General features: G+C 42.7%; 2 protein-coding genes across 4 annotated transcripts; one reads left to right on the forward strand and one right to left on the reverse strand.

Moving 5' to 3' along the window:
* Nucleotides 1–1,470: 1,470 nt before the first annotated feature.
* Nucleotides 1,471–7,082, forward strand: LOC108919167 (uncharacterized). 2 transcript variants are annotated; one of them, XM_018726963.2, is made up of 6 exons: nucleotides 1,471–1,782; nucleotides 2,116–2,174; nucleotides 2,354–2,406; nucleotides 4,414–4,773; nucleotides 5,741–6,028; nucleotides 6,709–7,082. In XM_018726963.2, exons 3-6 carry the CDS (start codon nucleotides 2,364–2,366, stop codon nucleotides 6,828–6,830), a joined length of 813 nt encoding a protein of 270 aa, XP_018582479.1. In that variant the 5' UTR covers nucleotides 1,471–1,782; nucleotides 2,116–2,174; nucleotides 2,354–2,363; the 3' UTR covers nucleotides 6,831–7,082. The 2 variants fall into 2 exon arrangements, with proteins under 2 accessions (XP_018582479.1, XP_018582480.1); XM_018726964.2 differs by lacking the exons at nucleotides 1,471–1,782; nucleotides 2,116–2,174 and having other exon boundaries at nucleotides 2,221–2,406.
* A 606-nt stretch (nucleotides 7,083–7,688) lies between these two features.
* Nucleotides 7,689–25,519, reverse strand: fli1rs (Fli-1 proto-oncogene, ETS transcription factor-related sequence). Of its 2 annotated transcripts, XM_018727026.2 has the most exons (10): nucleotides 25,342–25,519; nucleotides 17,146–17,336; nucleotides 16,392–16,561; nucleotides 13,298–13,501; nucleotides 13,093–13,164; nucleotides 11,953–12,021; nucleotides 11,067–11,129; nucleotides 10,851–10,898; nucleotides 10,354–10,437; nucleotides 7,689–9,185 (listed from the first exon to the last, which is right to left on the reverse strand). In XM_018727026.2, the coding sequence occupies exons 1-10, from the start codon at nucleotides 25,357–25,359 to the stop codon at nucleotides 8,662–8,664; spliced, it is 1,443 nt and encodes a 480-aa protein (XP_018582542.2). In that variant the 5' UTR covers nucleotides 25,360–25,519; the 3' UTR covers nucleotides 7,689–8,661. The 2 variants fall into 2 exon arrangements, with proteins under 2 accessions (XP_018582542.2, XP_018582543.2); XM_018727027.2 differs by lacking the exon at nucleotides 10,354–10,437.
* Nucleotides 25,520–25,538: the final 19 nt, after the last annotated feature.

Raw genomic sequence — 25,538 nt, forward strand, 5'->3', positions numbered from 1 at the left:
TATCTGCTGTGCCAATGTGCTCTCCAAGGACAAAAGAATAATTCAAAAATATGAATAAAATAAATGATCAGAGGAAAAGAGGATAGAAGAAAGTCAGCATGCAAATGTGTCCATTTATAAGCAGTTGGTCTTAAACCTGGACTGAAACGTGTCTGGAGTTATTGTGATATTCTGGACATAGATTTGAATTAAATTTTCTCTGTTTAAAAGATTAGACAGAAATTTTGCATGTTTGGTGGAAAAAAGCAAACCTTTTGTAGTTCTGGAACACATTCTTCTTGTTAAATTAATGTTGAGTTCATGCTACAAGATGTTAATTTACAAGCATATCTTCTGGAACAAACTATGCAGTTATACAAGGTACATTTAACATGTACATTTACATGTATTCATTTAGCAGATGTTTTTCTCAAAAGTGGTGTACATCTCAGAGAAAAACAATGAGTACGTTACATCAACACAAGGTAAGACTGCATTCAATGGGTGCTGTGACATTACATTTGCAAAACTATCTTTGGCAGTGCTTCAGAATTTGAAGGGTGCACCAAGTTGTCAGAAAATTGCCATTGAATATAAAGTAAAATAAGAACTGTAACAGATAAGTAGCACAATGCTGTACCAAAGTTACATTGTAAGTAAAACAGGTCCTGAAAATACAAAAGAACAATGTAGAAAATTATCCTAAAATTCAAACCTCTGCAATATAGTATCAAGTAAAGCTGTGAGTCGAGCTTCTCGAAGCCTGTCGGTCTGCCATTTTGTAAGCTCTAGTACCCAAGACCAATGTGTACTAACACAAAATTTTAGGTAAAGATCACAAATCTTGGACCACTGATCAGTTATGATATGAGATATTATGAGATGTGTGGGGTTCGGGTCCTGCTTGGGATGCCTTGCGATGGACTGATGTCCCGTCCTGGGTGTGTCCCCTCCTGCCTTGTGCCCTGTGTTGCCGGGTTAGGCTCCAGTTCACTGCGACCCCACCTAGGACAAGCAGTTTCAGACAGTGTGTGTGTTTTGTCAAGAATGTTCACACATTGTATGATGGCAATGCCTCTACACACACACTGCTACACAAACTCAAGGATGGTTTCATGAACACCAAGGTAAAGTTGAGTATATGCCTTGGATGGCACGATCACCAGATGAAAAAACTTTTACTGAACTTTTACTCCAAAAGAATGCTTCTTAAATTCCTTATGAATGGTTCAAAATACTGAACAAACAGTTTCGGGCTTCTATAAAAGCTTTCCAGGTAGGAAGTAGTTCTGAAGGCAAAAGGTGACCCTTCATTATTCCCTAAACTTGACATTCACCTCTTTCATGAGTGCAAAATTTAGTCCACTTGTGTAATTTAGTTTTATCTAACAATATTAATTTAAATTACAGTTATTTAAATTAAAGTAATAATTTAAATATTAATTTAAATTAAGTAATAATGTTTTACTTCATTAATACATTTGAATTCTGAATCTTTTTTTGGTATTTCATTCTAATTTTTCTGTTCAACATGTTTTAAACTGTCGGTGCACAGTATGCAGGAGACAACTCAGTGAGCAGTGGAGAGGATAGGCAAAGTGCTTTCTGACAACTTTACCACGAATCTCCAATTGATGAGGCATATTGAAAAAAATGCACATTCCCTTATTGGACAAAGTTACAGAAAAGACCCCTCAGTATTAGCTGGTAAACATGTACAGGATGTCAAAACCACAATGACATTTAATACAAAATGAAACTCTCCTGTTATTGTACCACACATGCTGGATCCTGCACCTGAAGGTATATATTCTTTTTTTGTGTATCTTTAATAAAACTGTTTAGATTCTTAGTTCATATAAGTGTTTGCTATTCTCTTACTTTAGTACTGAATATACTGAAGTGTGCAACAATAATTGAAAACATAATTTGCTTACAAGTTTTGTTTTTCTTCTCTAGTTTGATTTTGTGTCTGTGTGTGTCTAGTACCTATTTTCCATTGTCAATGTCCTTGAAATTTGTCCGTAACAGAATAATTAGATCAAATTTTAATAGCAGCTGCTGTTAAGACATTCTCTATATTTGTAATATGTTGATAAATGGTTTTGGTTTTGTTTCTTTGGTTTCTACCCACAGCTGAACAAATCTTTGTGCGAAACTCTCCTCCCACAAGCGTACGGGTGAACCGAGATACGGTAGAGACTTCTTAACCATTTCACTGGGGATGAGTGCTGCTTAAAATCTGAACTGGATGAGCGGCAGGGTGTTCTGAAGTTGTCATGTACATTTTAGTGTATGTTTTATGTTTTACAAATCCTGTGTATATGCTGAGTTCAGGTAACTTGTTTCTGCAGTTTTTTTATTTCTCCCTTAGGTATTAAACAATGTTGGACATGGTCTTGCTCACTGCTGTGTTATTCCAACAAGGTAAAGTACAATCATTGCATAGTTACAGTAGGGTAAATAGGACCTTTCTTAGGATTTAACACAGTTTTTTAAAGATAGCTCATTTTTCTCTGCATTTTAGAGTAGTTTTTACCTTGTATGGAAGTGGTTCCAGTGCTGACATACTCATGTGCGCTAATGTTTGCATGGAGTATTTTGGGTAAAGCTATTAAGTGTGTCCATTCTATAACACAAATGACAAATTTAATTTTCCACCTTTTATTATTTTTTTTGTCATTTATGCTTTGTTTTTATGCTGATGTAATGCACTCACTGTAGTTTTCTGTAAGATGTACGTCACTTTAGAGAGAAGCATCTGCTGTAGGAATCAATGTAAATTTATATTTAATGTGGGGGGTGGAGTGGCGCAGTGGGTTGGACCGGGTCCTGCTCTCCGGTGGGTCTGGGTTCGAGTCCCGCTTGAGGTGCCTTGCGACGGACTGGCATCCCGTCCTGGGTGTGTCCCCTCCCCTTCCAGCCTTTCGCCCTGTGTTATCGGGTTAGGCTCCGGCTCCCCGCGACCCCATATGGGACAAGTGGTTCAGATGGTGTGTGTGTGTATATGTATATGTAATGTTTACATTACATGTAATTGTTTAGCAGACACTTTTCTCCAAAGTGACATACACTCAGAGAAATACAATTTGTTCATTACATTAGAAGAAGACAGTTGCAGAGGTGCAATTCTTAAGTGCAGTTAGTTTGTTTCTTCCCACTATATGCACAAATATTCATCACATGAGTAGCTGCATAAAACTCAGAAAAGACGATTCCTGATCACCTTCCTACAATTTTTTCTTGAGATACACAAATATTTACATATGATACAAGGGTAGGGGCTGTATAAAGGCTTATTAATTAATGTTAATTAAAAGATGTTTCCATTCACTGAAACGGAGCTGACAAGGAGCTAAGATGACACATACAGTATATCCGTATAAGGAGGGGTACATCAGGACCAAGTATGAGAATTAGTGATTTCAGGCTTCACTAATTAGTAATTTAGGTTTAGAAATTTGTTCTCTCAGAAGAAAGAGTCAGATCAAATTGCAAACATTAAATCAGTGTTGTAGCTTAAAGCTGGGAGAAACACAGTGTAGTTGCCACACATCTTACACTCTCTTCTAAAAACAACATAATCATGTGGTTTGGATAGTGAAAAAGTGGTTCTTGCTTTTTATTATGAGTATGTGTGTGTCAGTCTCTACGCTAGCAGAAACAAAAACTAAAACAGATTCATGCTGCCCATGTCAGACTGAATTGTGCTTTCGATTTATTCTGTTGTACATAAGAAATAATAATAATAGACTGAAACACAAACATTTAAAAAAGGGTACAGACATGAGGGCTCATATAATGAAAGCCCTCCGAAGTTTCACATGCTTAAATTGCACAAAATACCATTTTATTTGTTTCAAACAAATAATTTTCCTTAACAGCGGAACTCGCTCCTTCAGAATTTCAAATAACTAATTTACCCGCGTGAGAAAATTTACATAAGTAAAACTGAACTGATGTAAAATAAGTTATGGAATTTGAGTAACAACAGGGAGAATGACTACATTTATGTAAGTTCATATATTCTTAGGTGCCGCAAAGGAGAGTGGAGGTCCCTCTCCCAGTGTTTGTGTGTATCACTATTGAATACTATCGTTATTTTCTCTGCATGCTGTCTCCACAAACTCCTATTTAACACCTATTGTTGAGTGATTCATCACATGCGCATGTAGATTTTTCATCCTCTTTGTGATGTTCGGCTTTCATCGCCATGGCAACAGCAGGGTTCTTCGCACTCCAGCTATTAGAATCATTCATACTCACAAATATCAGACGACAGCTATAAACACTGTGGAAGCGAGGTGAATTAAGTTGGTTCCGCACATCACACAGTAGTGCGGAGAAGCACTTGAATGAAAAGTCACTAAGTCACGTTGTTTGAACATATTGAAGCATGGGGACCACTAACAGGCATTTCACTCTTCTCCACAGCGTCAGCCTGCAGCAAACTGCCCTCTGTCCACCAGCCAGCCTTCCTGCCTGCAGTGGAAGGAAGCACTGCTTTGCTGCCGTGTCATGTGTTCCCTGGCAACACGAACCCGGAGAGAATTCATTTTCAGTGGTGGTACAGGAATAAGAATAAAAAAATAAATGTGTACCCAGATGATTTATCATCTCTAAACCACACAGGACGGGTGTCTCTGTACCCAAGCGGTGACCAGTACAGCTTGACCATAGCCATTGCGAGAGTTCAAACCACAGACCAGCTCTCCTACACCTGCAGCTTCTCCTTCATCCTCAACGGCAGCTACCACATACTTCATGGAAATGGAACAAAGCTCTATGTACATGGTCAGTGATTAGTAACCCTCATGTTTATTCACATTTTTTTCAGTATTTTCCAAAAATCATTTCTTTATGATTAGTTTTTTTATATTACACTAAACAGTAAGTGGAAGGAGGGATGTGGTAGCGCAGCGGGTTTGACCAGGGCCTGTTCTTCGGTGGGTTAGGGGTTTGAGTCCTGCTTGGGGTGCCTTGCGGCAGACTGGCATCCTGTCCTGGGTGTGTCCCCTCCCCCATCAGCCTTGCACCGTGTTGCAGGGTTAGGCTCCGGCTCACCGCGACCTTGCTCAGGACAAGTGGTTGTAGACTCTGTGTGTGTGTGTGTGTAAGTAAACGGTAGGGGTACCCTGCAATACGGTTATTAATTTAGCTGACACTTTTCTCCAAAGCAACTTACAACATTAAGCTACTTACAATTATGTACCCGTTTATACAGCTGGGTAATTTTACTGGAGCAATTTAGGGTAAGTACCTTGCTCAAGAGCACTACAGCTGGAGGTGGGGATTCAACCTGTGACCTACAGATGTAAAGGAAACATTACATTACCAGCTCACTCGCTTCTGTCAACTGCTTGTATTGATCAGGGTAACGGTGCTCTGCAGCCTATCCTGAAATCACTGGGTGTGAGGGGTACACTTTGGAGCAGTCCATCACAGGGTAGTCACACACAGACAAACACACAGACACATAGAGTCACTCACCCATTCACACATGATGAGTAATTTAGCATCGCCAATGCACCTGAACTGCATGTCTTTGGACTGTGGGAGGAAACCAGAGCAACCAGAAGAAACCAATGCAGACACAGAGAGAACATGAAAACTCCACACAGACTGACCTGGACTCGAACCCACGCCAGGAGAAACCAGGCTACTGCAAAGCATATACTTTTATGTAACGCAAGTTGAAGTGGCTGGCAAAGAGGTGCAAGTGTAAAGTCCCAGTCCATCTGATGCTTTCTTTCTTCACCAGGACCTCTGGAAGTGACCGAGTCCTGTTTCCGCCTCAACATAAACCTGACCTGTCAAGTTCTCGTCCCTGACACCGACACCAGCGATAGCGGCGATGTCACCATGCTGGGGTGGCGCGGAGCTTTGAGCAATGATGATTTGCCAGCGTACCAGAGCCAGCTCATGATGAAGAACAGACGAATCCTGCTGAGATCCCAGATAAGCGTGGCCATTGCCCACAGCCAAGGCATCTACACCTGCTCTCTCCAGAGGGGCCCTGACCTCCTGGCACAGAAGAGCATCCGAGTGGGTAAGTCCCAAGCAGAAAAGCAGACCGAGGACAGAGCGGTGATTGCAGACAAAAAAACGGGACATATTTACTAATCCTTTCATACAGTTGCAGGTGACCAGGGTCAGGGACATGCTTTAGTAAAGTAAACTAATTTCAGTTCCAAAAGGGGCCCTGCTATGGTACCTTTAAGCACAGTGTCAAAAAGATAATGAAATAATAAAATAATATCCAGATTTTTCTGAGTTGTACTGGACTGGCTTTATTGAGGGGGGGTGGGGGGTGCGATGGCGCAATGGGTTGGACCAGGATCCTGCTCTCCAGTGGGTCTGGGGTTCAAGTCCCGCTTGGGGTGCCTTGCAACGGACTGGTGTCCTGTCCTGGGTGCGTCCTCTCCCCCCCAGCCTTACGCCCTGTGTTGCCGGGTTAGGCTCTGGCTCCCCGTGACCCCGTATGGGACAAGCGGTTCAGGCAGTGTGTGTGTGTGTGCGTGTGTGCGTGTGCGTGATTTTATTGATGTAAGAAGAGAGATTCTGCAGCCAAAAGTATGGTGTGCGCAGAAAGAATACCTAATAATTATAATTAATACCGATTATGGCTGTGCTACGGTCTTTTTCAGTAAGAATAATTTCCTGCAGCCTGAGTTAACCTTTCCAATGACTCACCTGCCTCTGCAACCTGACCTCTCCTTGTCCCTGCAGTGACTGAGGCTAACCCAGTGCTGATCTACGCTGCCAACCTAATCATCTCCTTCCTGATCCTCCTAGTCCTCGTTGTCATCGTCGTTCTACAGAGGAGATTCTCCTGCCGGCGCAGGCGTTAGGGGTCCAAGACAGAGGGGACCCTGCTCCTCGAAGGCTGCGAGGTTCCGCTGCCACTCTCACTGCCTTTGGGAAGGTGAATCCTGCAAGTAGATTCCGAAATGTAGGGAACAGAGACAGTACAAGTCCTAACTACTTAGGATGGTATTACCATGCCTGACTGCAAATTCTCACAACTCACTTTCGTTTTCATTGCACAACACTGTACCGTGCTTCCCCATAAATTACCTTTGTCTGTGCTGTAAATGTCATTAAAAGAGAAGTTAGATTTAATCGTTCAGCTCATGTTTTTCTGCAGACCAACCTGCTACTTTGTAATGTTACGCCTTGTTTACAAAGCTATATGCAATGAATTACCTGTTCATACAGCTGGATAATCCTTAATGGAGCAGTTCTACAGTTCATAGTCACTTACAGTGGGAGTGGGGATCTTAACCGAGGTCCTGCTTGCTGCCTTTACAACAATATATGCCACCGAGTCACTGAAATACAGTACAGTACTTGCAATTTTTTCAACTTTATGATGGTGAGCTGGCGATAGACATTCAGTAGATACCGTACTTCGAATTTTGAAGTTTGATTTTTTTCCCTGGTAAGCAATATGAGGAACGATACTCTCTTGCGATGCTGGGCAGCTACAGCAGCCACATCTCCCATTTGGTCACGCAGAGGTGTGTATTAGGTGTATCAAATGCATTTTCGACTCACGATACTTTCGACTTATGATGGGTTTCGGGGAACGTAACCCTATTGTAGATCGGGGACCACCTGTATATGGTCAAACACAGAATCCTTGGCACTTCATGTTGTCCTCTACTTTAAGCAAATTAACTGAAAACCCTTTGAAGATATTTCTCATGATACATTTTATTAAATATAAACTAATTAGTGGCACAGCATGAATGAAACGAGAAAACAAATACTGGCTGCAAAATATACAAGCAGTACTGTCAAACGGTAGGAATATGCTACATTGTAGAAATCACTTGGATATGACAAAGCTCCAACATGTTGAGTTGTGGTACCTTAAAGGTACATTCATTCCCAGGGTCTCTCAGATGTCAATAGATGTTTAAAATCTTCATAAACCCCCATTATATTTTTTTATTACATTGTTATTTTAAATGTTTACAGTTTAAGATTTTTACTTTACTTTCCAAAAAAAAGTTTATTTCCTTAATACGTACATTTTCCTACTCAATGCATATTTATACATAGCTATCTTTTCCTGTTCTGATCCAGGTCTTAACATGTTACACTTGTTACTAGCAGGGATTAACCTGATCTCATTCGAACCTTCCAAAGATTCGGGAAAGGATGACTGCTTGTGCACTGAAAATTTCAACACTGTACAGGACTCGGTCACTTCCGCAGTCCAAACTTGACATGGCTCACAAAGAGTGACAAACAAATCGTTCACAAACATTCACCTCCATCCCTTGTAATGCCGGTCAGAAAGGCTCTTGAGAGTGAAATCACACAATGTGGCGAGAGGACATGCTTCAAACATCACTTGCAAGGAAAGTTTTGTTTGAAATACATCAAAACAAAATACATTTATGTTAAAACTAAATACAATTGTCTGCCTGACCTGCTACTCATTCTGAGAAAATGCTTGTTGCCCACAAGTCCATCTCGACACAGCAGAGTCTCAGCACTGGGCACCAGCCGGTTACTATGCCACCTCCTCAGGTAGAGCAACCACTGAAAAACCAGTATGGTTGGCTACATCCCACCCCAGAAAGTATTCAGTAACAGGAAATGGCAGGAAATAAATCAGAGGTGGTGGAGAGACAAGGTCAACACTGAGACCAGCTGCTGGTCCAGGTAACCTCAGTAGTACGAGCCCAAGTGCGAGTGGCTTCCTGGGTGCCGGGGCATGGCAGACGTGGGGTACAGAGGACTGGATGCTGCGTTCCAGTATGTGGAGGAAGGCCCAAAAAAGTTCCCGGTGGTGACTGGCAGTGGGGAGGGGTGAGTGCTCATAAAGTTCATTTTCGGCTGATGGCTGTGGTAGGGCTGCATGTAGGGCACATCTGCTTGGTACTTGAGGACCCCGCTCTCGTTGGCATGGTTGTGGTGCGCTTGAGAGATTCCCTGGAAATCAAACTTGTAGGCGTAGCGCTTGCCGTGCACCTTGGTCATGATGTTCTTGTCATAATAGTAGCGAAGTGCACGACTCAACTTGTCATAATTCATGTTGGGCTTGCTCTTGCGCTCACCCCAGCGCTTGGCCACCTCATCTGGGTCTGTCATCTTGAACTCACCATTGGAGCCTTCCCAGGTGATGATGGGGGCATTGGCACTGTCTGACAAAAGTTCCAGGAGAAACTGCCACAGCTGAATCTGCCCGGAGCCTTTTGGAAAGAACAGGGGAAAAAAAAGACAAAAAAGGTCTTTCTTCTTTTGGAGAAAACCTTGTGTTAACTGCAGAGGAAACCTTTGCCTTTTAAAAGTCCCTTTTACTCTCTTTTTTATGTTAGTTATATCTCATTTTGTTTTGGAGAAAACTGCTGTTTAAACGTACAATTGAACAGCGTGTTTTAAACTGTACTCTTGTCATTTTGGAAAAGTGCTTCACCGATGAGTGTTCTGTTTTTCTTGTTGTGAACTAAAACTATAATGCTACTAACCCTAACCCAAACCCTAAGGAGTGAAGAATAGCGTGTCTTATCCGACTTTAAAATGCTACCTTTTAAACAATTCAAAGAGAGTTTTTGAACTTGGGGGGACACCATTATAGCATCCATCCAAGTGCGAGTGCAGTGTTTGTGAGTTGAAAAACAGTACTGGGAACACACACACACGAGAGTAAACACACGGAAGCAGTAAGGGAATGTCTCACATCTATTTTTGAACACTTCACTGTTCATGTTTATCTTTGCTTTCATAGAGCTGTCTTTACATCAGTTTGCACGACATTCTGCACAGCAACTGTACTGGCCATAGTGACTTGTTTCCTCTAAAAAGTGAGTGAAATAACACAATACGGATAACCGGATTGCTTTTATTAGTAATTTTTATTGAACACTTGTTTAATCATTGTTTCCGTCATTGAACTGTTTTCTTGCATTGTGCAAAGGAGCCTAAAAGACACACCGCAGCTGTGCACTGAATGATCCCTTTTGAAATCCTTGCGCCTGGCGACTGGTGATCAGACAAAATGCTTTATACTAAATCATACGCCAGTTGTGTTGAAAAGAGCATCTATTTCCACAGGACCCTGATATAAGAGGGCTGAGTGCAACCAAAATGCATGAGATCAAGGACTTCTAGCACTTGGAGGGTTTGAACATTAGTGTCTCTGTAGTGTCCACCTTCAACCAGAAGATGGCAGCTACAATGATGACTTCGATCATAAGTTAGTCTCTTAGTGAAAGGCTACATTGTACCAGGTACAGTAATGCCATATTAGAACAATCCCAGCATAGATTTCAACAAATGTGACCATTTTTGCTATGTGCTTTGAAGAAAAGCTAAATATCCCTGCTTATTTCTCCCACAATGTTTGGCGCAACAACCTACCCACAATCCTGTGTGTGCCAGTGTCAGACAGCTTGTGTGAATTGTGTTTGGTTGCTCGGCTCTTGGTGTGCAGAGCTGGGGATTCTGTGAGGAGACAGGGGCAAATAAGTCATTTCAGGCTTTAGGCTGTAACAGGAGCTTAGGCTCCATGTTTTAGTGGCTCAGTGTGGGTGAAGACTCATAAAGAAGCGTACAGAATACTACATCTGTACAGCAAATCCTTCTTGCCCTGTTACCTCACCCCCTTCTGCAATTTTTTTCTCTAGTCTCTTAACTTGTATTTTTGCAAAGCTCACAGTAAAAGGTCACATTTGTCAACCTTGGGGATCTTTTGTTTACTTTTTGGCAGCCACTCCCCATCCATCCATCCATTCAATCATTCATCCACTCTTGTAATGAATTTTGAAATTAGTATTATGTTTATTTTTTTTTTTACAACTATTGGTCATAATGACGGCGTTTATCCTGTCTCAGTGCCATAGAAAACTCCCTCTTACCTGGGTTAGCTAAGCGACTGCTGATGGGTCCTAGTGCTTGGTAAGGATCTGTGAATGAGTAAAAAGAAGAGTTAACAGCAATGCAGATGACATATTACACAGTACTTTAACAACAATCAACAGTATGATGAGAAATTGTATTAAGACACACAGAATGATGCTGCATACTGGACAAATGACAGCATGAAATGAAAGATGTGGAGTGGCAATCTGCACCTGGCACATGTCGAGGAGGCGGTTCTGTCACTCTGGTGTTGTGCTGGTGTTCTATAGGAGAACCTGGACAGGCAGGAGTGCACGTCAGTCTTACAAAAGGAACTGGAACACCATATATTCAGCTTTCCCAACCCTGGTCCTGGCTGGTGACTGTACCTCTCAGTTTTCCACCTCTCCTTCAGCTGATAATAGGCTGAACATGGAGAGGAAGCTTGCATACATTGTGTAACAGTAAATGAAGTGCTAGTATGCAGAGAGAGAACAAAACAACTGTTTATAATCACTCTACCAGGACCACGCTGTGAGACCTAACTTCCAGACTCTCTTTTCAACAAATGCAGAATCGCAGCCAGCGGAGTGCTGAGAACACTGTAGCAAAATAAATAGGTGTGGTCTGCAGCTATTTCATCAGATCTGTGGTTCAACAAAAACTAAAAATGACCGCATGATAAAGAGATTCAGCAACACTCCAGTTAATGAAGTGAAGAGTCTTTTTTATCACACTGCCTTATTTTTCAGTGCAGAACAAGATGCTGCACCAGAAGAAATGACTTACTGGAGTGAGAAAATGACTGAAATAATCCACTCGCCATATAAAAAAGACCGTTCCATTTCTTTCTTAGCATATAAATGGGGAACCGAAACTTTGTTCAGGTTATTTATTTTCATCGTGTAGCTGTTACGACAAATTTTAACAACAACAACAACAGCAATAATAATAATAATAATAATAATAAAGTTATTTGTATTTTAACTGAAATAGTCTCATTAAGTGTAGCTGTAACTGTCGTTGTAAGTGTCATTGCAAACAATTTGGTGATTCCGGAACAAATTACAAAGAACTAATGCATGTAATTAATTGTACAAATAATATGTGTTATTGTACCTTTCGGTACACTTGGCAAAGGTGTAGCTGACCAGCTGCTTCTCCTGCTGATCTCCTCAAAGTTGTTCTCTGTAGAAAATAAGAAGAGAGAACGGCAGGTTAGTCAGACAGAGGAAAGGAGCGAGAGAAAAAGTAGAGACATAGAGAAAAGAACAGGAAGAGAGTCATACAGAAAAGAGGCAAAGCACCAGGCGCCAATGGAAGGGTAAAGCAGGAGAGAATGGACATGACACTGGAGAAGGGTAGATCAAAGGGGGTGTCACAGATGGGTCTCGAACCTGTTGGGAGTTCCCTTTGTTAAGACCACTTCTGTTGTGGCAAGATTGTCATTGTGTCCCAAAGTGGGAGCCATACTCCTTGTTTCCTGTCCTGCTGCAGCTGCTTCCTGTCTGTGAGTCCAATGTGGGATGTGGACTCCGATCAACATGTAACAATGGTCAGCCGTGCTCAATGTGCAGAACAACTACAGTTTGCCCGTGGGCAGCGCTTATCTGACCACTATGTGCTTTTAATGTACTAAAATAATTGCGTTCCAATGTAGTGCAGAGATTACATAGCAATATACTACTTTTACTGTCCATATTGATCTTTAAATATCACCATGGATAATTTCAGTAGATCCCCTGGACTATGTATCAGCCTGTCTGATTATGTTCTGTCAGCTGCAAGTGTACAATGCTGTACCATCAAGTTTTCAGGAAAAATAAACAGCGACGTTACTGCGGTTGGACAGTACGGCAGCACAACGAGTAGCGATACTTCCTCGCAGCGCCTGGTTAGTGTGAGAGAAAGTGGGTTTGACCCCTGCTCAGTCTGGGTGGAGTTTGCAAGTTCTCCCCATGTCTGTAGGGGTGTCCCCCAGGTGCTCTGGTTTCCTCCCATAGTCCAAAGACATTTAGTTCAGGTGAATTGGTGACTCTGAATTTCCCATAGCGTGTGCGTGTGTGTGTGTGTGTGTGTGTGTGTGTGTGTGTGTGGCTACTCTGCAATGGACTGGTGTCCCATCCAAGGTGCATTCCCCTTCAACTTTACATTCAATGCTTCCGGGATAGACTGTGGTTCAGGACAAGCGGTTATTGGAAGGATGTCGCCTTCGGTGACCTCAGCAGCAGTACGTCGAGTGGTGTGTCTCTTGCTTACCTGCTTTGACCTGTAGTCGGGGCTGCTGCTGTGTGTTAGTCGCTGCGGTGGTGCAAGAGAAGGTGGGGCTACCTACAAATGACAAAGGGAAAAACAGCCTTCTAACTCTTGTGACTTGCTGATCGTTAACAAAAAATGTGTGTTTTAATAATAAAGGCATCATCAACAGCAGGCTGTGTGATGCATGGTGCTCATGGCCCCTTACTCTCACGGAGGTAGTTGAGGTGCGAGAGCAGGATGTCGGTATTGAACTCAGAGGTGAGTCGCATCAAGTCCTCCTTGGTCATCTTACAGAGCGCCTTTCCGTCCACAGACTGGAAGAGTGACACATCCACGTCCACCAGGCAGTACTCCTTGATAGCCCACTCCAGCCACTGTCTCACATGGTCCTGCAACCACACCTCAGGGTCTGGCCAAGACAGGGGAAAAATGGCATTTTGCTACCAGTGACCAGCAGGCAAAAGCCTCACATGACCCTGTTGGGTCAAAGGTCTACAAACAAGAACATTTCAACACCTCCGTGTAGCCAATATTAGTTCTCAGTACTACCGGTACTAGTTATCAGTACCACTTGGATAACAAGTATTATTATTACAGTAATGAAGTATTATTTGTTTCATTAAGAAAAAAACAACAATAGAAACAATCAGAAGATTATTAGACATAAACCCTTTGTGTTCCTTATGCTTTCTTACTGTTTTCATGACAATCGTTTCGAAATACTTGAAAAACAAGCAAGTACGTCCTTAATGAATACACCTCCGCTGAAGAGTTTTGAAGAATTAATTGTGTGTGACACATCTCTGACATGGTTCAAACTGGAAAAATACTGTAACCAGGTTCAACTGTGGAAAAGACTTCTGCATCTTCATTGTCCTTGTGTAACGTGCAACAGTGACGCAATATCCTTGTATTATGATGACAATAATAGCTTGACGTGGGGGACTAATAGGAAAAGAAACTCATCTGTACATTCAGTCCCAGTATCCCCAGTGCAGTGTGACTGTATGCTGCCGTGTCTTGTAGTCTGGACACTGAACATAAAACTATGTCAGCGAGATGACTCATGTGCTGTTTAAGGTTGGTTCCACGAAACTAGGAAGTCCTTTTTCAATTACTATCAGCATTTAGCACTATGACATTTGCCTTTATGGAACAACACACTGCCCACTGCTTGTTGTTCAAGTACAGATTCTCTCCTTTTTGGCTGATTTGATTTTTACTTTGCTCGTTTTCGAACCAAAGAGGAGCGTTCTTTTCCTGGGTTACCACTGCATTTCCATGCAGAAAGCAGCACGCTGAGAATGCCAATTCTGCTTTGCCTATCTTTGCAACTTCCTCCTTCCTCCAACTATGTGACACCAAGTCCTACACTATCAGTAAAGACACTAAACAGGGGAAACCAAGTCTTGTCTTGGGGTACAGAATGGACAGTAGATTTTGTGTCATGTTGCCTAACCCCTGATTTTATACTGATTTCATCAGAACCCATCATATCCATTGTATCTGGGTTGACTGGATACATATTTACCATATATAATGGGGTACGAGGTAATGTAATGGTCAGGGGTGCTGTGTCTAGACACAGAAGCTGCTGGTACAAATAATTTCCCCAATGTAATATACTTAAGCACACAGAACTTACCCTAAAATTGCTCCACTAAAAAAAATATATATATGTATACGTATACATATATATATAGATTAATGTATTTCTAGTAAAGTGCTACTAGCATGGTACATTTGGATGGACAGGCTGAAAACAAATGTGCATCTGTGCCTTTGCCAGTGAGGGATGTATTCATTCTTCCCAGATTCCAGGAAAGCTAAAAAGTATTCTCCAGGTAGTGAATCACGGCAAAATACGAAGCAAACAAAATGAACCGAAAGCTAGATGAAAGCCACAGGTGACATAAACGGAGAGGAAGCGCACTATAGGGTGTGTCAAATGAGCGTCCGCCTCTTTGAAGGCTCCTCTCCACTGTGTCGGTGTACGCTCAGTCCACAAGCACGGCACGGTGCGCAGCATTCACAGTGATGCAAGACCAAGTAGGCATTGGGTAACCGCAAAGGCCAGCGCTCTTTTGCGCACATGCACAGAAAGTGCTGCTCTGTCTCCTGGGTGCACACACACACACAACCACGCACTAGCCAACACACTGCCAGACACACAGCCCAGCACTTGACATCGGTGCTTATGTTCTACATTTAACTGATGCTTTTCTCTAATCCACCATACAGTGATTTACACATTTATACAGCTGCACAACTTTTACTAGAGTAACTCAGGGCAAGTACTTTGCTAAAAGGTACTGCAGTAGGAGGTGGGATTTGAATGTGCGGCCTCCAGATGCAGAGGTGACAGCTGTAACCACTACACCACATGCTGCACCAGCCTGTGCTTCCAGCTGACCATCACACATAGCTGGGTGTGTAGGTGTTCCACAGATGTGCAGCAGAAATCTGAAAGTATATGACCTATCACATAACCCTGGCTCACGAGTGTATTTTCTGTCCCCAGCGTCACATTGGGTCCGTAAATGTATCACCTGTCTGCAGCTGAACGCTGCGTCTCCGCCTGTTTCTCAAGTCCAGTGTTTAACATTACTGTTTGCTCACTGAAATAAAACATAAAGGTCTTTTTAAAGCTATATTTTTATCACATTGTTTTTTTTCCACAGTTATTAATCTTGAAAGACTAGTAGTAAAAAAAAGAGCATTGGCAGGAAGTACCAAAACACGAGACACGGCTGTACCCTGGTCCTAGGTGAAGTGCTTTGACTAATCGGTTTCAAACAGTGATTAGATGTATGCATTTCTGAAGATCACTGTCTAGTAACGCCTGAGTACATTTCCTGTAACGACTCCTTCTCGTGCTTGACAAAGGTAAAAGAAAAGACAAACAATGGTAACTTGGAGAGACTGTTATAAGTTTTCTTCTAAAGAGAAGGAGACTGCACACACTTAGACGCTAACATTACTCCTTGAGAAAAGAATAGTTAATGTGTCAGGTACCAAGGGCAAGAGGCTTTCTGGTTAAATATGGCTCCACTTTGGGCTTTGACACCACAACTGTAAGAGAATGCCGTGATGTTTTTTCTTTTTCTGTGTCCCCTGAGGGCATGCCTGCTATGCCATGTGTAACACATGCAGTGATCAGCCTGCGAGAAGAGTGAAACTGCCCGCCCTCCTGCCCCTCCCCCACTCTCTTTCCCCACCAGCTTTCTGCCTCAATTTCCCCAGGAGACCGTCAACAGCAGCAGAGGACTGGGTCTAGTAGGGTAGGGTGGTTGTCTCACCTGCTGGCACGATGACCCTCTTCTCATCGGCATTGCTGTTGGGTGGCACATTGCTCTGTGGGCTGGTGCGCTGCTCCGGGTACGAGGACTGGTAGGCCATCTGGCTGGCCTCGCTATTGCTCATGTGCCGGGACCTCTTAGACACGCTGCAGTCAACAGGGGACTCCCGGCTATGGAGAAAGGAAGGAAGCACAGGAAAACCATGAGAAGGAACCTGGGTTTGGACTGGAACTGACGTAGCAGTTACAACAGGCATCGCGGCATGCACAACCACACCTCCTTCTTGGGAGTAAAAATAAAACAATTCAGCATAAACATATCACCAAACATACCCAACTGTAGGCAGTGCTACTTGTACAAACAAGCATTTCAACTGAATTCCAGAATACTTATTATTATGTATGTGAAGGAGATGGTTTACAACAGGGGAGTCCAATGTGTCGCTTCACATAATGCAGCCAGCAAGAACTCCTATACCTATCATAAATATTACATATTTCATTGATAATGCAGTTACAAACACAACTGGAGAACCAACACACCCAAACAAAATAATTTTTTTTTTTTTCCATTTAGACACTAAAGATTTATTATGGGACATGATTTTTATACATGTGGCCCTCAAATCAGTTCACAATAATGACTGTGGGCTTCGGACAAAATATGTAGGACACCTTTGGTTTAAAGAATTCTTACACATGAGGCTAGTCTGATAAACAGTTTGATAAAAGTATGCTCCACGTAGCTTGCTTACCTGGACCCATTGATTTGCTCTCCCTCCCGCTTCCCAGGGTTCCACTCTGGTTCTGTGGGCTCAGGGCTCTCCTTAGAGCTCTGGCTAAACACCCTTGGAGACGTCATCTCCGCCTTCATGTGCATGGAGGGTGGTGGCCCGTACGCTGGCTCGAAAATGGACTGGTCCTCGCTCACTACGGACAGTGCTTCCTGTGAGAAAGGAAGGGAATGGGGCACTGGTTGAGCTTCACTGGGCATGGCCCTCTGCCCCTCCAGCCCCCAAAGCCATACACGCCTTCCACACTTGTGACCATTCTGACATGCCACTTAACGTGCCCCAACTTTAGACGGCGCACGTTCTCGTTCTGACGCTGCAGCAGAATCGAGACCTAAAAAAGTGGAAACAAGGCTCACTGAGAAGCCAGGGGTGTGTCTTTTCACTTCAGGTAAATCTCCAAGGGAGATGGTGGAGAAGTAAGCGGTGGTACAGTCAGATCAAGAGTGGAGAAACCATTCCTTTACTGCTTCCTGCCTCTAAAGATGCCAGTTGGACGTCAGCATGTTTCTGCAGGTTTAAGTGCCATGGACAAGAATGTGTGCAGAGCAGACGGCCATCAGACCTGCGTGTGATGTTCTGGGAAGGGGGCTGGGGCTGGTATTGTCTTTGGGGTCCGCACGTCACTGCTGGGAGTTTTGGCGTCCTACAGGAAACCTGTAGCTCTGTGTGCAGAGTAACCTTTTGGCACAGGCTGTGGGTTGGGAAATGGGGGGAGCAAACTGTTAAAATGTGGGTCACTTATCATTGGAAAAAAGTGTGAGTGAAAGGGGGTGGGTACTTGGGGGTGTTTTGTAGTGGGGAGGAAGCAGCCTTGATTAAGGCCTCTGTGGTGTTGTTTCATTGTGTGCATTGTTTTCGTTGCATTGTCACACGCACACATCTTGCTCAACACTGATTTTGCTAAATGGAGACGGCACTCTTCCCGGCCGCCAGGTACCTCCCTGCCACGCTCAAGTCCGACACTTAGGCCATTAAGACGTCTTCACCTACAATTCACAAAGACAGCTCACACAAAGCTACATGAAATGGCACGGGTTTGGTTTTACCCGAACACGAACGGAGTGTGTGTTGGGACCCGCTGCTACTTCAGCGACACAACGCACCACGACCGACTGCATCTTGTTCTGTTTTGCGTTCTCTACCCTGTTTCGGAGAGGCCTGCTTTGGCAGGACCGAAATAGTTCAGCTGATTTGCCCTTTCCTCGCTGACGGGAGAAGTGAAACAGATGAACGGCGAGCTGCTGAGGGACTCCGAGTCTGACAGGAAGGTCACGGAGTGTGCTGCTACTGCGCTGGGCACTGCTGAAACACGCTACCATGTGACTGCCAAACACGGATGCTTTCCAGAGCACCTTCCCAACTTTATTTTACAACTCTTCCATTTTACATATGTTCATACCATGATTCGCAAGTGAGCAATGGGCATTTATTTATGAGCGCTGGCACAGTTCAACACGGAGACACTCTCGCAGTTACACTTGTGCACATGTGCACCCCTAACCACAGCCACAGATAAACAAACATAAACTGACATAAACACTCCCTCTTTCTATCCTCTCCCTCCCTGTAAAACTACACAGGCAGAATGAAGCCCAGCCACTAATACCACAACTGACTTCCTGTTCAATCGGTTTCACATCAGTCCCAGCTGCTGGGCAACACAAAACAATAACTGTACATTTCAGCTGCACAAATAGTGAAAAGTGAGCTGAATGGCGACTTGAACAAACCCATGTGTTTCAAAATGTTGAGCATTCAAGAGGTTTCCAAGTGGTAAGCCCAATGCATGGTTTGCTCCTGTCCAGCAAGGAGAGCACCAGTGTCCTACCCAGTGTGAAGAGCGGTTAAACATTGATCAGTTTCAGTATATCTTATTCCCATGTGGAAATAGAGGCAACATCTCAAAACCTGTAAATATTTCACTAAAATCAATAATAACAAAACATAATGTTAAAAACACATTGATAAATATGTTCTTCATGTTCGCATTCAGAAACCTAAACTTGTGGCATTACATAAACCCTTATAAAGCTAATAAGGTAAAGCTTTTATACATGAATGGCCACAACTGATAAATGAACAAAAAAAAGTAAAAAAAATTGTGATTCAGAACAATATATATTGCATGTGTACTGTATATAGTTCAGGAAGTCAATGTTCTAAACTAAAATGAAATGTGCATATAAAAAAAGTAAAATACAATATGCTCACTCATAGTCACAGAGTTAAATTCATTTGTTACCATAGTTACTTCAGTGTTGATCTCAACTTATTATACACTAGCAGGGAACAGACATGCAGGTTTAGCAACAGTGCTTCTCAAGATGTTCAAAAACCCCTGAATGCTTGGCAAATTTGTGAAGTTAACCCTGATCTCCATCTTCCTATAAATCAGTAAGGGAGTGAATTACTAACTCTGTCCTATCTTCTCGTTGAGCACTACCTCGCTACATAAGACCTGAGGAGGCTGGCCAGTGGTGACAGATGAATCCAGTGCTGAGACAGAGGACGATGTCCATCTGCCATAACGATCGAGATGTTCCATGCCGAGCTGGCGATCCAAGATGCCATTAACCAACATTATAATTACTTGTTAAACACTGGCTTACAAATTGTTACTTTCTAGAATGCTCAGGAGAGGTGGGCAACCACTGGCCTGTGGACCCCCAGAGGTTTTTTTTCTCCCTCAACCTTCAGTTGGGAGTTTTTGTTCCTTTCCCCGGTGGCCAGTAGGTATACTTGTAGCTCTATAATAAGTTCTTCATTATGGTAGCCATTAGTTGACTCTTCTTTGTTTGGATCAAGGGGGGTGCGGTGGCGCAGTGGGTTGGACCACAGTCCTGCTCTCCGGTGGGTCTGGGGTTCGAGTCCTGCTTGGGGTGCCTTGCGACGGACTGGCGTCCCATCCTGGGTGTGTCCCCTCCCCCTCCAGCCTCACGCCCCGAGTTGCCGGGTTGGCTCCGGTTCCCCGCGACCCCGTATGGGACAAGCGGTTCTGAAAATGTGTGTTTGTATCAATTTTTCTTGCTGTATGCCTGTGTTAAAGTGTTCTGTGTCACTATGTGAGAAGAGCACTCTATAAAAAAAAAAAATAATAATAATAATAATAACCCACAGTTCTACAAATATGAATACACCACACAGGATGATGTGTTTTTAAAATATATTACAATCAGTAAAAGCTTAATTTGTTTCTGCTTTGCACATTAAACATTTTATCACATTTGTACTATTCAAAAGTTCCCATCACACATCACAAAGAGGAGGTTATCATGTGGTGTACATGTGTACCTCTACCCACTGTTTTGCATTTTTCACTCGCACTGTCACAGTACAAACTACTGTTTATCTATCAATGTTTCAGTCAATCAGTGTATCTATCACTCTGTTTTTATCTTTTCTTTGCTTCCTCTCTGATTCTAACAACCTGAAATAGTTCTGATGTAGTATGTCTCAATATAACGTACTATTTCCCTTTATATACTGTATGTGCACATATGGCACCTCTTGGAAACCTGTAAGCTAGTATAGTCAGCCTGTCAATTGTACCATGCAAATGAGTGCGATGTCGTTCCTCATTTGTTGCAGCACTAACTGGTCATATAATAGTGAAGATGGATTATCCCAAAATGAAGACCGCTAATTGTTGGTATGTAAGGGTACTTATAGTAGTGTAGTTATACGGCAAATTATAATTTACCAAAACATCTTCAAATGTGTAACAAAAATATGTATTCATTGACTGCGGTTATCATGCTGATAATGCACACTTATTGTTATGTGACAAGCTGATTTCCAAAACACTTTCGGTTGAAATGTTAACTCTGGCAAATGCAGAAACAGCCCAACTATTTGTTACCATACTTCGACTATTTGTGCAACATAATTTCTTTTAAAACAGGTAGGTGAAAAAGCAGAACTGTAATAAGTCCATGAGCTATTTATTTTGGTACAGCAACTAGATTTAGGTGGAATGCAGGCCAATTTCCATCCAAAACCTGATATAATGATGGCTAAGAGAGCATTCAGAGGGTGCGGTGGCGCAACAGGTTTGGCCTATGCCTGCTCTCTGGTGGATCTGGGGTTTGAGTCCTGCTTGGGTGCCTTGTGACAGACTGGCATCCCATCCTGGGTGTGTCCCCTCCCCCTCCAGCTTTACGCTCTGTGTTGCTGAGTTAGGCTCTGGTTTACCGCGACCCTGCTTGGGATCAGTGGTTTCAATCTGGGTGTGTGTATGTGTGTGTGTGTGTGTGTGTGTGTGTATAAGAGAGCATTCCACAGAAACTGCTATTTTATCAGTCACATGTGGCATTGTGTAACAATAGTAAAATAACTTTTAAGTATGATAAACCTGTACCAAGTTTAAGTTTACTTAAAGCCCAGTTTTTTAGACTGGTATATAATAGATCATGTCTTTTAGCATTCTTTTATACAGTAATTGTTTTTTTTAACGTATAATATCTTAAAATATTAAAACATGGATGACACCTTCACTTACTAAAGAAGCATACAGTACATAATAGTACATTAGGGCTGTAGAGTACTGGGACAATTTTGAATCAAAAGTACCCAATGATGTAGGAACAAAGGACCATTCTGATGTAGGAGCTCATTCACCTGACACCTTCACCCTGTGGGGAAATTCTTCGCTCTTACTTTAAATCGTAGTCCACTAAAATCCTTCTCATCCATTTGTCCTATGCATATGAATTGAACATGATTGTTGACTGAGCAGCTGAGGCGTTATCAGTTAATATGCGTAAAAAAAGAGGCCCATGTCCTAAAAACACTGTATCTTACAGCAGAAAGCCACTGAGCTTAGAATTGTCCTAATAGTTTTACGAAGGATACTCCAGAGAGATTTTCTCCTCAGAAACTGTACCTAGTTGATTTTTTTTCTTACTTTTTACTTAGAGTCACTGGACACTAAAGTGAGAAATTTTACGGTTAATCCTCATATTGATTAAATAGTTTTGAGGGATTTGCAAATACTGCATAGTGAGCCTTTCACTGGGCTGTAGGTTCAGCTGCGAACCCATGGACTGAACACCATTCCTGAAGCTCCAGGATCAGTCTTTTGTTTAGTCGATGTTTTTATTGATGAAACAAACCATAGCCTTTAATCGTTTGAAAAAATTAAAAAATCTTCTGTATGTTTACACCTGTAGTTCTGGCTGTTAATCCTCAAATTTCGTAATCCACAGAGAGAGGGAGAGAAAGCAGAAGTGGATGAGAAGAGAGAGCTGAATCTGCAAAGGGACAGGCAGCTGCACCCTTTAGCTGCAAAAAAAAACCATAAAAAAAAGAAACACTCGGCGGTTTTCACAACTTTTTTATGCAGCAGCAACAGCAGCAACAGCACCGCCACAGTGAAATGGCGGGTGTAGGTGCGCGGAACTCCGAAAGGCCGCAAAGAAAGGGACTCGTACTGTGGCAAACTTGGCCTTACGTTTTGTTTTATTGCTCTTAAAAACACCATATGAGAGACAATTATCTTATTTGCAAATATATTTCTTTTCTTTTTGTCAGTGTTGCCTTTTTGGTATGAGAGGGCCGGAAGTGTGTGCGGGGAGTGTGAGGTTTCGAGGCAGGAAGTCTGCAAAGTTCAGATAACGACACCTGACAAGCGCTATAAAGTTTAATTTATTCTTTAAATAACTCTGCTGCCTACGAAGGACGAGAAGAGACCAACTGGTGGATGGTCGGAAATAGTGTAGGCTGCATAGAGTACAAAAACAGAGAACATCATTAACAGGTTTATTTTACACAAACTAATAGTCAGTGCATCGCAACTGTGATCAGTTTCGTTTGTTTTAATTTGAAACGCGCGCGCGCCCGCATGTGTGTGCAGTCCAGCGAGACAGGTGCAGGTGTACGAGATGCTCGGTGTACAGGAGGGTGTGTGGGGGGAGGGGGTGTTTAGCGTCACGGCTGTCCCTCAACTGTCAGTCGCATCAATGTGTATCATGTTCTAAAATATGACTGGCAGTTTTAGGGACATTTCTAAGAAATAGATGAACTTGACCAGCTTAAATCTGATCAAAGTGAATGACTATTTCCGTAAAGAGGCGAGGTAACTGCAATATATAAATTATAAGCTGGTACAATTCGAAAAGTTTACGCCTTTTAGTTTTATACATCATTGATTGCATACATTCGTTTTAGTGTCGATGAATCTCTATTAAATGTCGTTGAGAACAAAACCGAATCTCGTGGTCACGTGCAGCTGTCTTAGGACGTTTTCTAATTCTGCCGATCTGAAATAAAGATGTTTGTCAAAGTGCAATGGAGTAAGGAGATTCGAAATGTTCTTCACAAACTTTAAAACCGCCTGCGTTTTTCATGTACTATGTGCAGTGGAAGAAGGTGCGCGCGTCATTTTCGTTCGCGCGCCTTTCTGTTGGACGCTGCAAGGTGTGAGAGCAGGCAGCCCCCGCGACACGCGCCGTTGCGTTCAGTCAACTGTTGGATTCCGCACGAGGGCCCCCAGTACAGCCTCTCCGCACCGAATTGTTACTGACACAGTACAGCAGCTCCTTAAACAATCTCACACACACTGCATTTCACACACGCTCTAGTCTAGTGGTCCTGGGTCTCGCAGAACATAACGTCGTCCTCGTATTAATTTGCACAACTCTGAGGACGTTCACTACATTTTTGTGCGCCAATTATACATTCGTTTTTATGTTGTATAAAGAGCACGTGTACTTAGATTTCGATGCTGAAAGAGCACAGTTCTGATATTTATATGCTCACCCACAATGCACTCGAGGCCATGTTTGTTCCTGACCCTTTGCTAAGGAATGTATGCAAGATTAAAGTTATTTATTGTACCTGGACACTAAAACCAACGAAATGGATGACAGAAATGGGGACAACGAACAAAATAATTCGAAAATTGAAGAGATATAAAATAAGGGTACATTTTACGAGAAAATACAATGTATGCACGAATCCGCTGCAGCGCAGAGACATGATACAGTTTGTTAAGACTATTTAATGCACGAAACTATTATACTTGTGTATTTCAGCTCTTTAAAATCGCTACGTACAATCATGAGTTTGCGTCCAAATTCGTTCAAGAATAATACTTGCTGGAAGGTTGCTCGAGTAATTAATACAAACAACTGTAAATCTGTAACAGAAATCGACAACCCGTAGAATTCCATACGTAAGATTTGTAAAAATCGTACTTATATTTCCCTTATGCTTTTACTTTTTTTCTGTCTGACGCAAACAATGGAAACAGATTCAGCAGATTAGTATATTAAACATATGCTTTCAGTATAATAATTAGCGTATTTTACGAAAAAATATTTAAAACAATTTCCAATCTCTGAGTGCAAACATTTTAATTTGTGAACTTTTGAAAAGAGTGCAATTTACTGTGTAATCAATACAGCTCTTGGCTGTGTCTCTAAGAACACAGTAATAATAAGTAGGTTATTTATAAATTTCATGACTCTGCTTACAAATGCAGTACAAAGCTTTGTCAAAGGTATACAGGCAATACACTATACAGCGGCACAAGAAGAGGAAAATCAGATGACAGGTACCGGTCACGTCGCGGAATATGATCCTCCGATTTTTTTGGAAATTAAACCTCCTCGGCTCGAGCTGCTCGGTCGCGCGGGAGCCACCTGCCTCGTGCGCACCATCGCCCTCCACAAAGCCGCACGGTACTGACATCCCCTAGTATTATTTCATAATTCCATTCCTTTACCGTTTCTTCAAACATGATTTCCCACACTTCGCTGAAACGGATTAGTAAAACGTCGTGTATCCTAATCCGTCGTTTTAAATTAGCGAGCCTTCTCTTTCAAACAAATAGGGTAAGAGTTCATTAATATATCGAGCGGAGATGGGAATTCGAGGGCTCCCCCGTCTTGAAGCGCTCTGGACACCATTTAGTTTTTATCTGAGTCGAAAAGATGTAGTGGTTTCTTGTGTTATTAAAGAGCCGACATACAACCACGAACGGGAAGGAAGAGGAAATTTTGTACGAGAAGGAAAGAGTGGGGAGCTCGCGCCACCGCCTCGTCTCGTCTCGTCTCTCTCACTCAGAGGTACTCGGCGCGCGCCCCAGTGGGTGGCTGTGCGCTCTGTGCTCTGCGCGCTGCCTTCGTCGAACCCAGAACCGCCGGCTCGGCCGCCTACCTTAATCGTGCAGTCCATTGCAGCCGACGCACAGTTTCGCTAGTTCATGTATAGAGATTAGTTTGACTCTTTTTACAAGTAATAATTCACTCTGGTGGCAGGTCGACTCCTCTGCACAGGCGCATTCAAGCCGGAGCGCAAACCATTGCAGCGTCAATTTTCAGCGAGACCATAACCGGATGACGGTTTTTTTCGCT

The sequence above is a fragment of the Scleropages formosus genome, chromosome 18, assembly GCF_900964775.1.
Source record: "Scleropages formosus chromosome 18, fSclFor1.1, whole genome shotgun sequence".
NCBI classification, from domain to species: domain Eukaryota; kingdom Metazoa; phylum Chordata; class Actinopteri; order Osteoglossiformes; family Osteoglossidae; genus Scleropages; species Scleropages formosus.

Coding starts and splice junctions, on each gene's coding strand:
- fli1rs (XM_018727026.2), bottom strand. Junction 13,165..13,297: donor CCTCAACTACCTCCGTGAGA/GTAAGGGGCCAT, acceptor TGTCATTTGTAG/GTAGCCCCACCTTCTCTTGC. Junction 12,022..13,092: donor CCGACTACAGGTCAAAGCAG/GTAAGCAAGAGA, acceptor TATTTTCTACAG/AGAACAACTTTGAGGAGATC.
- LOC108919167 (XM_018726963.2), top strand. CDS start 2,364: ATGTTGGACATGGTCTTGCTCACTGCTGTGTTATTCCAACAAG. Junction 2,407..4,413: donor TGCTGTGTTATTCCAACAAG/GTAAAGTACAAT, acceptor TCTTCTCCACAG/CGTCAGCCTGCAGCAAACTG. Junction 4,774..5,740: donor AACAAAGCTCTATGTACATG/GTCAGTGATTAG, acceptor TTTCTTCACCAG/GACCTCTGGAAGTGACCGAG.